This window comes from Oculina patagonica, chromosome 7 (assembly GCF_052425735.1).
Source record: "Oculina patagonica isolate OP01 chromosome 7, crgOcupat, whole genome shotgun sequence".
Lineage (NCBI taxonomy): Eukaryota > Metazoa > Cnidaria > Anthozoa > Scleractinia > Oculinidae > Oculina > Oculina patagonica.
The window spans coordinates 20,593,017-20,604,043 of record NC_135764.1 but is presented as its reverse complement, the minus strand read 5'-3'; the positions used below and the strand labels follow the sequence as shown (position 1 = coordinate 20,604,043).

Here is an 11,027-nt window from a genome sequence, read left to right as displayed (position 1 = left end):
TGGGGCGCGTTTTTCAAAAACATCGTTTTTCTTTTTCGGTGGAAATTTTCTCTTTTTTTATTCCTGTATGCGTAGAAACGTGTATATGTGTTCTGAAGTCGCCCTCTTCCTTATAAAAGAGGTTGGTTCCGTACAATAACGGCAAAAATTTTTTACAAAAATAGTTGTATTACTTTATTCAAGTTTTCGTTAAAAATAAAAATGCAACCAAACGAACTTTGCAATTCAAGCGGCAAAGTACTATACTGTAGTTAAAAGTCTTAAAAGGGGGTTAAAATTTCAAACTCGGGGCGTATTTACATTCAAAAACGACTAAAAATCATGTTCACAATCCCACAGAGATCCTATCTACAACTACCATGCTATAAATCACGTATTTTTCATGCAAAATATTCTTTGTATTACTATTTAGAAAACGTACTAACGCATTGCGGCACACACTGATTTGTGTCTTTGTCTAGCTAGTTAAAATGTTGTTAATAAAAGTTCTTGTTATAACGCTTTATAAATCTATTACTACAAAAATATACTTACAATAAGCCTATAAAGAAGGTACTAAATGTTTTCTTACAACGTAAGAAAAGATTTACGGTGGGAAAACACGGCGAGACACTGTTCACATTAAACAATATTTCCGGTCCTTATCGTTAAATCAAATGTACGACGTTTTACAATTTTCTCCTGTAGTGCTACGTTAGATCTGCGCATATTGCCGCCTTTGGAGTTCACTACACGTATGACAATGGACTTGAAAGAATCTTAAAACTCTAAAGAGAACTCAACCCTGCAACTGAAAAAATCCTTACCCTCCTCTTCTAAAATCTTCGTTTTGGCAAAACGCCGTTCCATAAAATGGTTTACAACCTACAGGCTACAAACTTCGATTTGCCTATCAAATATATTTCTTCACGGAGAAAGAAAAATGAGCAATAGACTTGCAAAGACAAACGAAAAACACGCAGGTTTCGAGAGGAGTACGCGCAGCTGAAAAAAAAGGGGGAAGTAAGACTGGGCCTTAAAAACGATTAAGATAGAGCAGCCTAAAAATTTCAAAATCGCACGGTATGCCTGCCTAATAATCTTCCGACGAGAAAAGAGAGCACTTTTGTAAACTGGTTGTAGCAAATGGCGAACTGAAATATCCGCGCTTTGCGTTCCCAAATGAATACAACAGACCAAATCTATCAATACGGAGACAAAGAAATAGCGATAAAAAATGCCTGGTCTCTTCTCTCCGTTGGTACTCTATCGTAGCATTGAAATATCAACACAAACGTCCTTATAGATCGTCACGCAATCTTGAAAGTAAAGAACGCTTGACAAGCAAAAGGAACGTTTGCAGATAAGGAAATGATTGCACGCACTTCGTAACTTTTCACTTACTCTCTCTTATCTCCCTACATAGATGCTTTCTGGATCGTCACGCAATATTTCAATATTGCGTGACAATTCTAGAAAGCCTCTATGTAGGTGGCCAATTTTCTCTCGACTAAGGGCCGTGACTAATAATAAAAATATTGAGGCATCCAAACGACCTCAGCAGGCTGATGAGCGACTGCTGTGACGCCTCCTGGTACAACTGGCCAAGTTCTTGGAGACGGTATCTGTATCGTCGGCATCTGGGCTCCCTGTGCAGGTAAAAAAGGAGTCTTTTTAAAATGCTGGCCGTCTTCTCTAAGTACGACGCCAGAATTTAATTATGTCCTCTTTACGAACCTCCCCAAGGATTCAAACCAAAGCGAAAGAAAGGTCAAATCGCAGGTTACCTAACCTCCTTCGCAGCCGTTATTTCAGTTGTCATCAGTGCTTTGTTGTTCAAAACAGCAGTCCGACTCGTCCCCACTCCTCTCTTTTTTCCCCGTAAAGGCTCAGTGATACGGGCGATATTTTCTTTCAACATGTCTCGCAACATTGTTACATTGCAAGTTGTAAAGTGTTGTTGCGTGTATTACCTTTCGCGTTACAAGTTGCAAAGTTGAACTCATGTCTACTTCGCGCAACATTTTGCCACAACTACCAACAAGGGAAGGCTAATAACTTGCCAACTGAATGTAACAATGTTGCGAGACAAGTTGAAAGACATATTACTGGACCTTAAAGGGAGAAAGTGGGAATTGGTGAAACGCAGGGATACGGACACACTTTGCACTTAGGGAGTAACCTAATCCGTGATTTCAGCCAATTACAAATTATCTAAGAAAATAGGAAAAAGAGATGAGTTTTACCCCCCAAAAAAAAAAAAAAATTTCCCAAAACGAAAAAAAAAAAACATTAAAATCCAAAAACGGGAGGGCAAACGGAAAAAAAAAATGCGTTTTCAAATTTACTCGGGTCAGTGTGGACGGGGCCTTATTCTTAGGTTAACGTTGTTCGGCTTTCAAATATACCCGACTCGAGATGGCAAATTCCCGCTACAAAGTTGTCACTAAAACTACCGTCTCACTACAAGCGCACATACGGAATGACTAAACTAACCAAAAAGTTTATTTGGCTGGAGACGCAATTTTAGTCCGCAAGCGCATGAATGAATCTCACGTTTTACACACTTAGAAGACATGGCAAGAATCGACGAACGTTAATTGCGCATGGCTTCATTCTAGCAGTGTTGTGAACTTCCTGTGTCATTCTTAAGGCTTACCTGGTTCATGGTAGTGTAATACACTGGTGTAGTTGGGACAGCAGAAGGCCAAGTAGTAGAGGCTAAGAGGGAACAAATTAAAATGAGCTAATAAAAAAAGTATCCATTTTCAAAAATGTGACGATCGTGTGCAGTGTCTTTTCAAACAAACTTTTATATCGTACTATCATGCATTTATAAGTGAAAATATCTCACCATAAAGAGCTTTGACAGTTTTTGCTAAATACTAACCAGCCAGGAAACCTTAAATCCGTTTTCTGTGGTAATTTCAACATGTTCCGGCTTTCTATCGATAGGAAATTCTGACTCACTCTAAAAAATGCCAATTTTTAAGTACCGGTAAGTTTCTACATCTTTTGCAAATCACGGGAATTTTTTTAGAAATTTGGCACGATTGAGACCGATGATGAAAATTTCACATCTTGACATTGGTAAATTCAAGTTTCAGAAAACTATTATGTTTGTTTTGGGGATGATCTTACCTGCCATGGGCATAGTCATTACTGTTTGTTGATTTGTCTGAAAATAGAAAACAAGCTGTTACCTTTCTATAGCATCTGATGGCACAACACATCTACAAGTTTTGCAAAATAACGTTTTAAAAAACAGTTTCGATGCAGGGGACCACGCAACAAAGAAAAAACTGCTTGGCTTCTCTGCTGCTGGATCTCTTGTTCAGAAATGTTCCTACCAGACGTCACTCTAAGTGCTTATAAAGCCAAATTGATTGCAAAGCTGGTACAACGGCAGGAGGGCAAGATTTATTGGCCAATATTTTAACTAGCAGAGCTAGTCTTCTTCAGGGCCAGTACTATAATGTAAGGATATAGTACTGGCCCTGAAGAAGACTAGCTCTGCTAGTTGAAATATTGACCAATAAATCTTACCCTCCTGCCGTTGTACCAGCCTTGCAATCAATTTGGTTTTAACGTTTTTATCTCTCACCCCTCCTCCCCTAACCACTCCCCCTTCTTCAGGACCTGGAAGCTCAGAGGGCACCTATTGTAGACAGCACCCTCAAATCGGATGGTCTGCTTGTTTCTATTTTTATTTTAATAAGCATCTTCAATGTGAATACCATTTCGTTTGAAGCAACTTGGCCGAGACTGTCAAAAGACCAGTGAGTAGTTCAGAAACCACTGTAGACTGCGAGCAGGTCGGTTTTTGTTCCTGAAATTCTACGCGCGACAGGAAAAGTCGAAAATATGCAAATCAGGGAAAGAAACGAGGAGGGAATGGGGCGAGACAGGCGCACGCGCTTCTCGCGGCTTCGCCGCTCGCTATTCGCTCGCTCGCATTCATGTTTTCGTGTTTTTTAGGAAAAGAAAGAGACTTCTCGCAGTCTAAAACCACTGATTGTCTCTCTGATGGCGCAGTATTGAAATATAATTGGGGTGCTTATAAGCGACCCATTCAAAAGGGACACTGATTTTTGCTTTTGGTAATCCTATTTTTGGCGCACGCAAGATTGAAACCCATTTTAAAGCTTTTCTTCCAAAGATTGTATCCCTTTTGAATGGACTGATTGAATGGACCAGAACCCATTTCTTTTCGCGCTACAAAAAGCAAACAGAAAATGTAGTGCAGTATTATATGCCACTAAATACCTCGCTTTGTAGTTTTACGCTAGATATTTCGCTGGGATATGTATTAAATAACGTTTATTTCACCCTGAAAGCTAGTGCATCTTTGGAAGATCTGGCAAAAATTGGAATACTGACGCACTGTCTTTATTTCTTTATTTCATCTTTACGCGCAGGAAAATACAAAAAGAGGTGAACGTCTGAAGACACCACGCGTCGTTGGAAAGCCATGCTAAAAGCTACTTACAATCGGTTGTTTCCTGTATGCCTCGGAAATGTTCAACCTCTTCTCTTTAAAGAAGATAGTGCCCTAAAAATAGCAAAAACCCCAATCGTTATCCTTCTTGATTACTCCAAAGACCTACGGTAGATTTGTGCACCATTTGTTTGTCTAAAAAAAATCAAGCCAAATTAATCCTGCGTTACATTGCCGCGATAAAGTCGTGTGCCCTTGTGGAACTCTCACCTATTTCTCACAGTTTGTTCCCGTTGCGCACAAGTCGGTGGGTGCGGCCATTTTTTCTCTCTCGCACTTTAACTTTTCTGTGCTGGATTCAGTGGATAATTCACGGTTGTTTGAACAATGAAATTACAGTGAAATTGCACGAAACGTTTTCGATGGGACACTGCGGTATTGTTCAGGAGGAAATGCCAGGATGTTACCGAACCGTGTCACCGTTTAAAAATCGTGTGCGGAAACGTAATAACTGTCAAATTGCTATATTTTATGTAACGCGCTTTAAACTACAACGTTGCGAGGGTCTGATTATCTATACTATTCAGTTGCGGAGTATGGCTTGCGCAATTCGAGAGACGACGCGACAAGATCAGTAGAGATGTTATCACCTCTTATTAAATTACGGTCCAAAAAAAAACAGCATTAACAGCGCTTTAGCTCTTTGACGTCAGGGCGTTGTATCCAGAAGGGGTCTAGAAAAGAATTCTTGAGTTTTTCCTTCCGTTTAAAAAAAAAAAACAAAAAAAAAAATTCTGAGTTTCTCCTAGGCGCATGTATTCTCGGTATGCTACCCAAACCGGGCAAAAATGTGAACAATTGTTTTTTCGAACAATGACATTTTCGGCACTGATTGCCAGAAGGTAAACAGAGGAGCAAAGATAAATAACCCTCTATCTAATGTCTGACTCTCTTACCATATTCATCACTTTTTGTGCATCGTCCTCTCTATAAAACGTCACGAAACCGTACCTACGAATTAAAACATTTACAAAACTAACCACAAATTCATTTACAATACTCCCTTTAAAGATTCCCTTAGCTCTTCCGTGCCACTTTGCTTTCTATTCTAATTAGTCTTTTGACCACAAAAAGACCAAAAACAACAGCTGCTGTGTTATAAGCTTTGTGATATAAAATTTGAAAAGGCTTTTTGGGAACATTCCCAATTTGGCTCAAGTATTCAACATTGATGTGTAAAACTGGGACAGTTATCTACAAAAGTTCCGCAAAAAGGCGACATTTTTAACTGCAACTTCGCGCAAAGCAAAAAACTTTACTTTCCAATTTCCACAGTGGGAGTCGTTTAAGCTTGTTTTAGCTCTATCGTTTAGTAAAATAAAAAGTTTTGTTTTCAGCAAATTGATATGGAATAAATGATCAAGCCGTTACAACAACGGGTCGACTGAAAAGATTTGGCGCTTTTGCAATAATTTCGGCTACAATGAGATCGTACTGATAAGAACTGAACAGCAAGCAGTTAGATCGCACGTTAAATAAAGAAGCCCACAAACATTTCGACACTACGTGATTGACTGACTTTCAGTCTTTTACACAAAATGACAAGCTCTTTAATTTACAAACGACTTACCCTTTACTTAAGCCTTCGTTGTCTCTAATAATTTTGCTGTCTCGGACCGCTCCGTATCGTGAAAAGAAGTCTTTGAGTTCTTCTTTAGTCGTCTTAAAAGCAAAACCAAACAAAAAAACAAATGTTAATTGGTCTATAAAAATACAAAAAAAAATCCATCGAAATAACTGCTAAAAGCGCGCGCGCGATCGCCTCAGTTAGCAATAACTTTCATTTGGAAAATGATCTTATCGCATTTCAGGAAAGCGCGATCTCAGCACATCTCCAAGAAACAATTCAACTATTTTTCAGAAAAAGTAACAACTTACATTGAATGCTATCCCTCCTACAAAAATACGATACGGGATTTTTACCAATCCATCCCCACTCTGGGTTGAATTTCCAACTGCTTCTGTCGAAACGTAAGCCTGTATTTTAAAGTAAAAACATTAACATTTAGTTTTTCGATTTAAAAGCGTTAAACATCTGATGGCTTCGAAACTCTCGCATGCACTTCTTATAGTATGTTACCATCCAAATACATGTTAAAGATAATTTTACTGTTGAAGTCGAGAACTGTCAAACGCATGCATTTGAAATCAACAAACTTTTAAAACTTGAAACCATCGGCCATTTTCTTGTGCGTTAATGGAATATGTCTTTTAAACGGTTGAAAATGGCCGGATCTATTCGATTAATCACTAAAATGAAGGTAAAAACCTTTTCATAATACCTGTTCGAAGAAACATTTATGTAACAGTTTTGTAAACCACTGTTTTAGTTCACTCGATCGGAGACATAAAGTCTGGATGAAAATTGTTTTTTCATGCCAGCAAGTTTGGTTTGCTTTGCTTCATGTTTGCGTTTTCATAGTAAATTAATTCCGTAGTCTTACGTCCTAAACAATAAACATGCGTTTTTGCTACAAACGTAAACTGTTTTTTACAAAGCTTACCATTTGGATGAAGGGAGATGCTAGTAAGCACTGAATTAAACGAAGCTAGACGCTTGTCGCAGCCAGTCTAGCTTTTTATGTCGCTTCCGCGCCCTCTGACGAGGGAGGGGTGGGGTGATTGTCAAAAGATTATCCCATTTCTGGTTTCCACAAAAATTGCTAGCTATTGCTGAATTTTGATGGTTAAAAAGAAACTGTGAATGTAAACACAATCTTTGTAGGACTGGGAAACTTCACTGAAGTATACCATATGGCCAAGCATGTCTGTCCATGATCTTCAGGCTTGAGCGCGCGAGCGGCATGTTTGATGATTACACGAGCGTGGGAATCGCGTTGGAAATTGGCCAAATTTATTCCAAGTTCATTGATCGGTGACATTTTTTGCCGTAAAAAGGACAAAAAGAAAACACGTACACGTTTCTTTCCTAATCCTCTCGGCAAAAGAGAAACAAAAAATTCTCATAGATCCCTAGTTAATTCTGCTGAATAAAGACTTTTTAGAGTACTTTAAAATTCTCTTTTCGTTATAGTCGTGTCAAAGGCCACCGGAAGTGGGCCCCTGTATGGATGAAAAGTGCCTTATTAGTGATTTGCGCACATTTAACTTGGTTCTTCATCTTGCGTTCTTCAGCTTCCGGCCAACATTTTACCTGGACATAAACCTGCATTCCTTTAAATCGTATAGTTCTGCAGTGCATCTTTTTCAGTTAAAACTATATCCCCTTCCAAATACTGAGTATCCCTCCGCTCTGGAGTGTTTCTTCTTCAATCAAATTATAAATTTTACACCTCTGATTACAATGCTCTGATTTACAAGAAGTTCCACACGGTTTGATTTAAGTCCAAGGTTTTCATAAAAACATTATAAATGATAGCGTAGTTGGCGACATATATTGAACTTTCTCTTACCTTCAGATTAGCGTCCCAAAACATCGTTCCTTTTTTCGCAGCCTTTTGTAAATAATTGATTTTTGCCTCTCCAGTTCTTGATCTCGATGTTTCTTCTTTCCTTCGCCTCGATCTCGCTCAAGAGTCTTCCCTTCGATGCTCGAAGACGATCCTGGCCTGAAATAATCGACGTATTAACCGTACTGTACAACAATCGCTTCTTTACACTGTTCTGCCAAAGATAAAGTGTCGGCAAAAAGTTGCCCGCGTGTCCCAGGCTCAAATTTCAACACCATAAAAGATTGATTGAAGTTTATTTTACGTCTTTCTTTGCAAGCCTTGCAATTGACACGCTTCGAATTGTTGTCAAATTTCAATAGAATTTCACAACTGACGAGCATGAAATCTTGCCAACTATGCCACCGCAAACTTTCGAAATAATTCGAAGAAAGCTCGGGAAAATGAAAATTCTTTCCAACAATACTCAGTGACTGCCTTCCTCGGCCGTTCTAAAACAAAAAGCTTAAAAGATCTCAAATAGCTGCTAAAAGCATGTCTTCCGATAATAAATCGCGTTTTGATTACCGGTGGGTCCCATATCAATTGCATTGACGGATATGCTTGTTAGAATGTTTCAAAATACATATCGCTGAAAATTACCAGCATCCACTTTTGGGCGTGGCTGCAGTTCAGTGTAAAGTATCTTTTAAAAGAAGAGTGGTTCTTTACACTGGTCAACCAAAACTTACATTCCAAGCAGAAGACATTGTTTAATATCAATGATTTTTACTATTTATTGACAACTTCCTCCTGTTTATTTGTTATTTTTTTTCTCTAAAAAAAGTGCCTTGAACCATTTAGTTATAGGTAGCAGCTTTTAGCTTCAAAAATTCGACATGGAACGCACTAAGGGACTGACCATAATTTTTTTGGAGGGGGGGGGGATAAAAAATATTGAAAAAAATTGTTTGCTTTTTTGGTTATCTAAAACACAAAAACGTTGCGATAAAGAGACGTTGCTCCACAAAACATTCGATATAACTACCAACTACTCATTGACCCTTTAAACCTAACATCAAGACACGAATCTTTTTCACCCTGTTGAAGTACCGGCAACTGGGAGTTACCAGAACGAATGAAAACAGAAAAGACAATTTCACTTCCATTCATACAAAATGAATTGCCTTTTATAATAGCATGAGCTCGAAAACAAACACTTATGTATCTTAAACGTAACCCATTTGTTCGGATCGAAACTGACCAATGATGAAACAGGCCCTTTTCATGAGAAGTTCACTCGCCCTTAAAAAGCCAGTTTTAAATAAAGGACATCATGATCCTGTAGTAGACTAAAAATTTTCGATTATAACTGAAAACCTTTTCAGAAACTGCAGTTACTTTTCTTCTTATATCGGAGGTAAAAGTGTACTGCCCGACCGAGGGAAGGCCGAAGGGGAATGGCTTTTGGTTCGAGTTATCATAAGTTTCGAACAATCGAGAGCTCGAAAAATCGGGGTTCCACATTATCGAGTGTCACGTCAAATCAGAATTTGGATCAACCAACCAAATGCGAAACAGGTAGTGCAAAGCGTGAGAAACGTGGTGTAATCAGACTTAAAGTTCTTGTGCAGCTTTAGAACTTTTCAGCAGCCAACAATTTTAATTTTTCAAGCTTAATAGGTACATCAGCGTTTTTGTCGGGTGTGCAAAAGCGTCGAAAATTATACTGTGAGTGTGGGAACAGTGGCGAATAATTCTGTTAATGTTGAATCTGATTCTTAAAATGTTCCATTGCAAGTTGAGATGCTTTGAAAATATATTTTTTTTCACTGACTATATATTTATAATAATAATAATAATAATAATAATAATAATAATAATAATAATAATAATAATAATAATAATAATAATAATAAAATATTTCTATAGCGCCAGTATCCTGAAAGTTCAAAAGCGCTTTACAGTAGTAACGTGTAAAAACAGTATTAAAAAAAAAATAAATATAAAAATAGTTAAAAGGTCACAAAAAATGCTTAAAATCTTAGACTAATAAAAAATGTTGCTAAAAAGTTATAAACATGCTTTTTTAAAAAGAAAAGTTTTAAGTTTATGTTTAAAAAGGGACACTGAGGAGCTGTTCTTAATGTCAGAAGGTAGAGTATTCCAGAGTGTAGGAGCTACCACGGAGAAAGATCTTGCGCCATATGTTTTCAAATTGAAATGCGGAATAGAAAGAAGGTCTTTTGAAGATGAGCGTAGCTGACGAGGTGGAGTGTAAGGAGTAAGGAGGTCGCGAACGTATGAAGGTGCCAGATCGTTTAGAGCCTTGTACGTGTGTGATGTGTTCGTGTTTTCTTGAGAGGGTGATGAGACGAGCGGCGGCATTCCGGACGTGCTGTAACTTTTTTTATTAGACAGTTCGGTAAGCCATAGAGTAAAGAATTGCAGTGATCCAATTTTGAAGATACAAACGCATGAACAAGTATTTCAGTAGTGGTGGATGACAGGTACTTCCTTATATTGCTGATATTACGGAGATGGTAAAAAGATGATTTGCAAATACTTGCAATATGCTCATTGAAACGAAAATGATGGTCAAAAATGACACCAATATTTCTTGCTTTCTGCGAGGAGCGGATGGTCTCGTTGACGACAGAGATTTCTTGAAGGATTGGTCTCGGTAGATGTTTAGCGGAGATCACTAGAAGTTCAGTCTTATCTTTGTTCAGTTTAAGACGATTAACCAACATCCAGTGATCAATCTCGTGTACACAGCGCTCAATGTTGGACACAGCTAAATCCCTATCACCGGGTATAGTTGGCTTAAAGGACAGATCATGACTGAAGTTGTGAATCATCAGCATAAAAATGATAACTAATAGAAAAGCGTGCAGTTTTGCTTTAAATGTTTTATATGAATTTTCCCCCGTGGAATTGAAAAGCATGACGAGCGTGGGACATGTCCCATGCTCGTGTCATGTTGAACACTTCATCTTCATTATTTATTACTGAGCTTAAAATTTACCATCTTTATTATTTACTACACATGTGATGATTTCGACATTGCTGATCCTAGCTGAGTATGCAGGACGCGTGTCATATATCAACCTAGTAAATGGCCCAGCTCACAAAGAGTCTCTCGTAGCTCAGTTGGTTAG

General features: G+C 38.2%; 1 protein-coding gene across 1 annotated transcript; it reads right to left on the bottom strand.

Annotated features, from left to right (window-relative positions):
- Positions 1-342: 342 nt before the first annotated feature.
- On the bottom strand, positions 343-7,037 carry LOC144661603 (protein boule-like). The gene is made up of 8 exons (XM_078522408.1): positions 6,982-7,037; positions 6,356-6,454; positions 6,048-6,139; positions 5,374-5,428; positions 4,469-4,531; positions 3,121-3,157; positions 2,639-2,700; positions 343-1,628 (listed from the first exon to the last, which is right to left on the bottom strand). Exons 1-8 carry the CDS (start codon positions 6,982-6,984, stop codon positions 1,503-1,505), a joined length of 537 nt encoding a protein of 178 aa, XP_078378534.1. The 5' UTR covers positions 6,985-7,037; the 3' UTR covers positions 343-1,502.
- Positions 7,038-11,027: the final 3,990 nt, after the last annotated feature.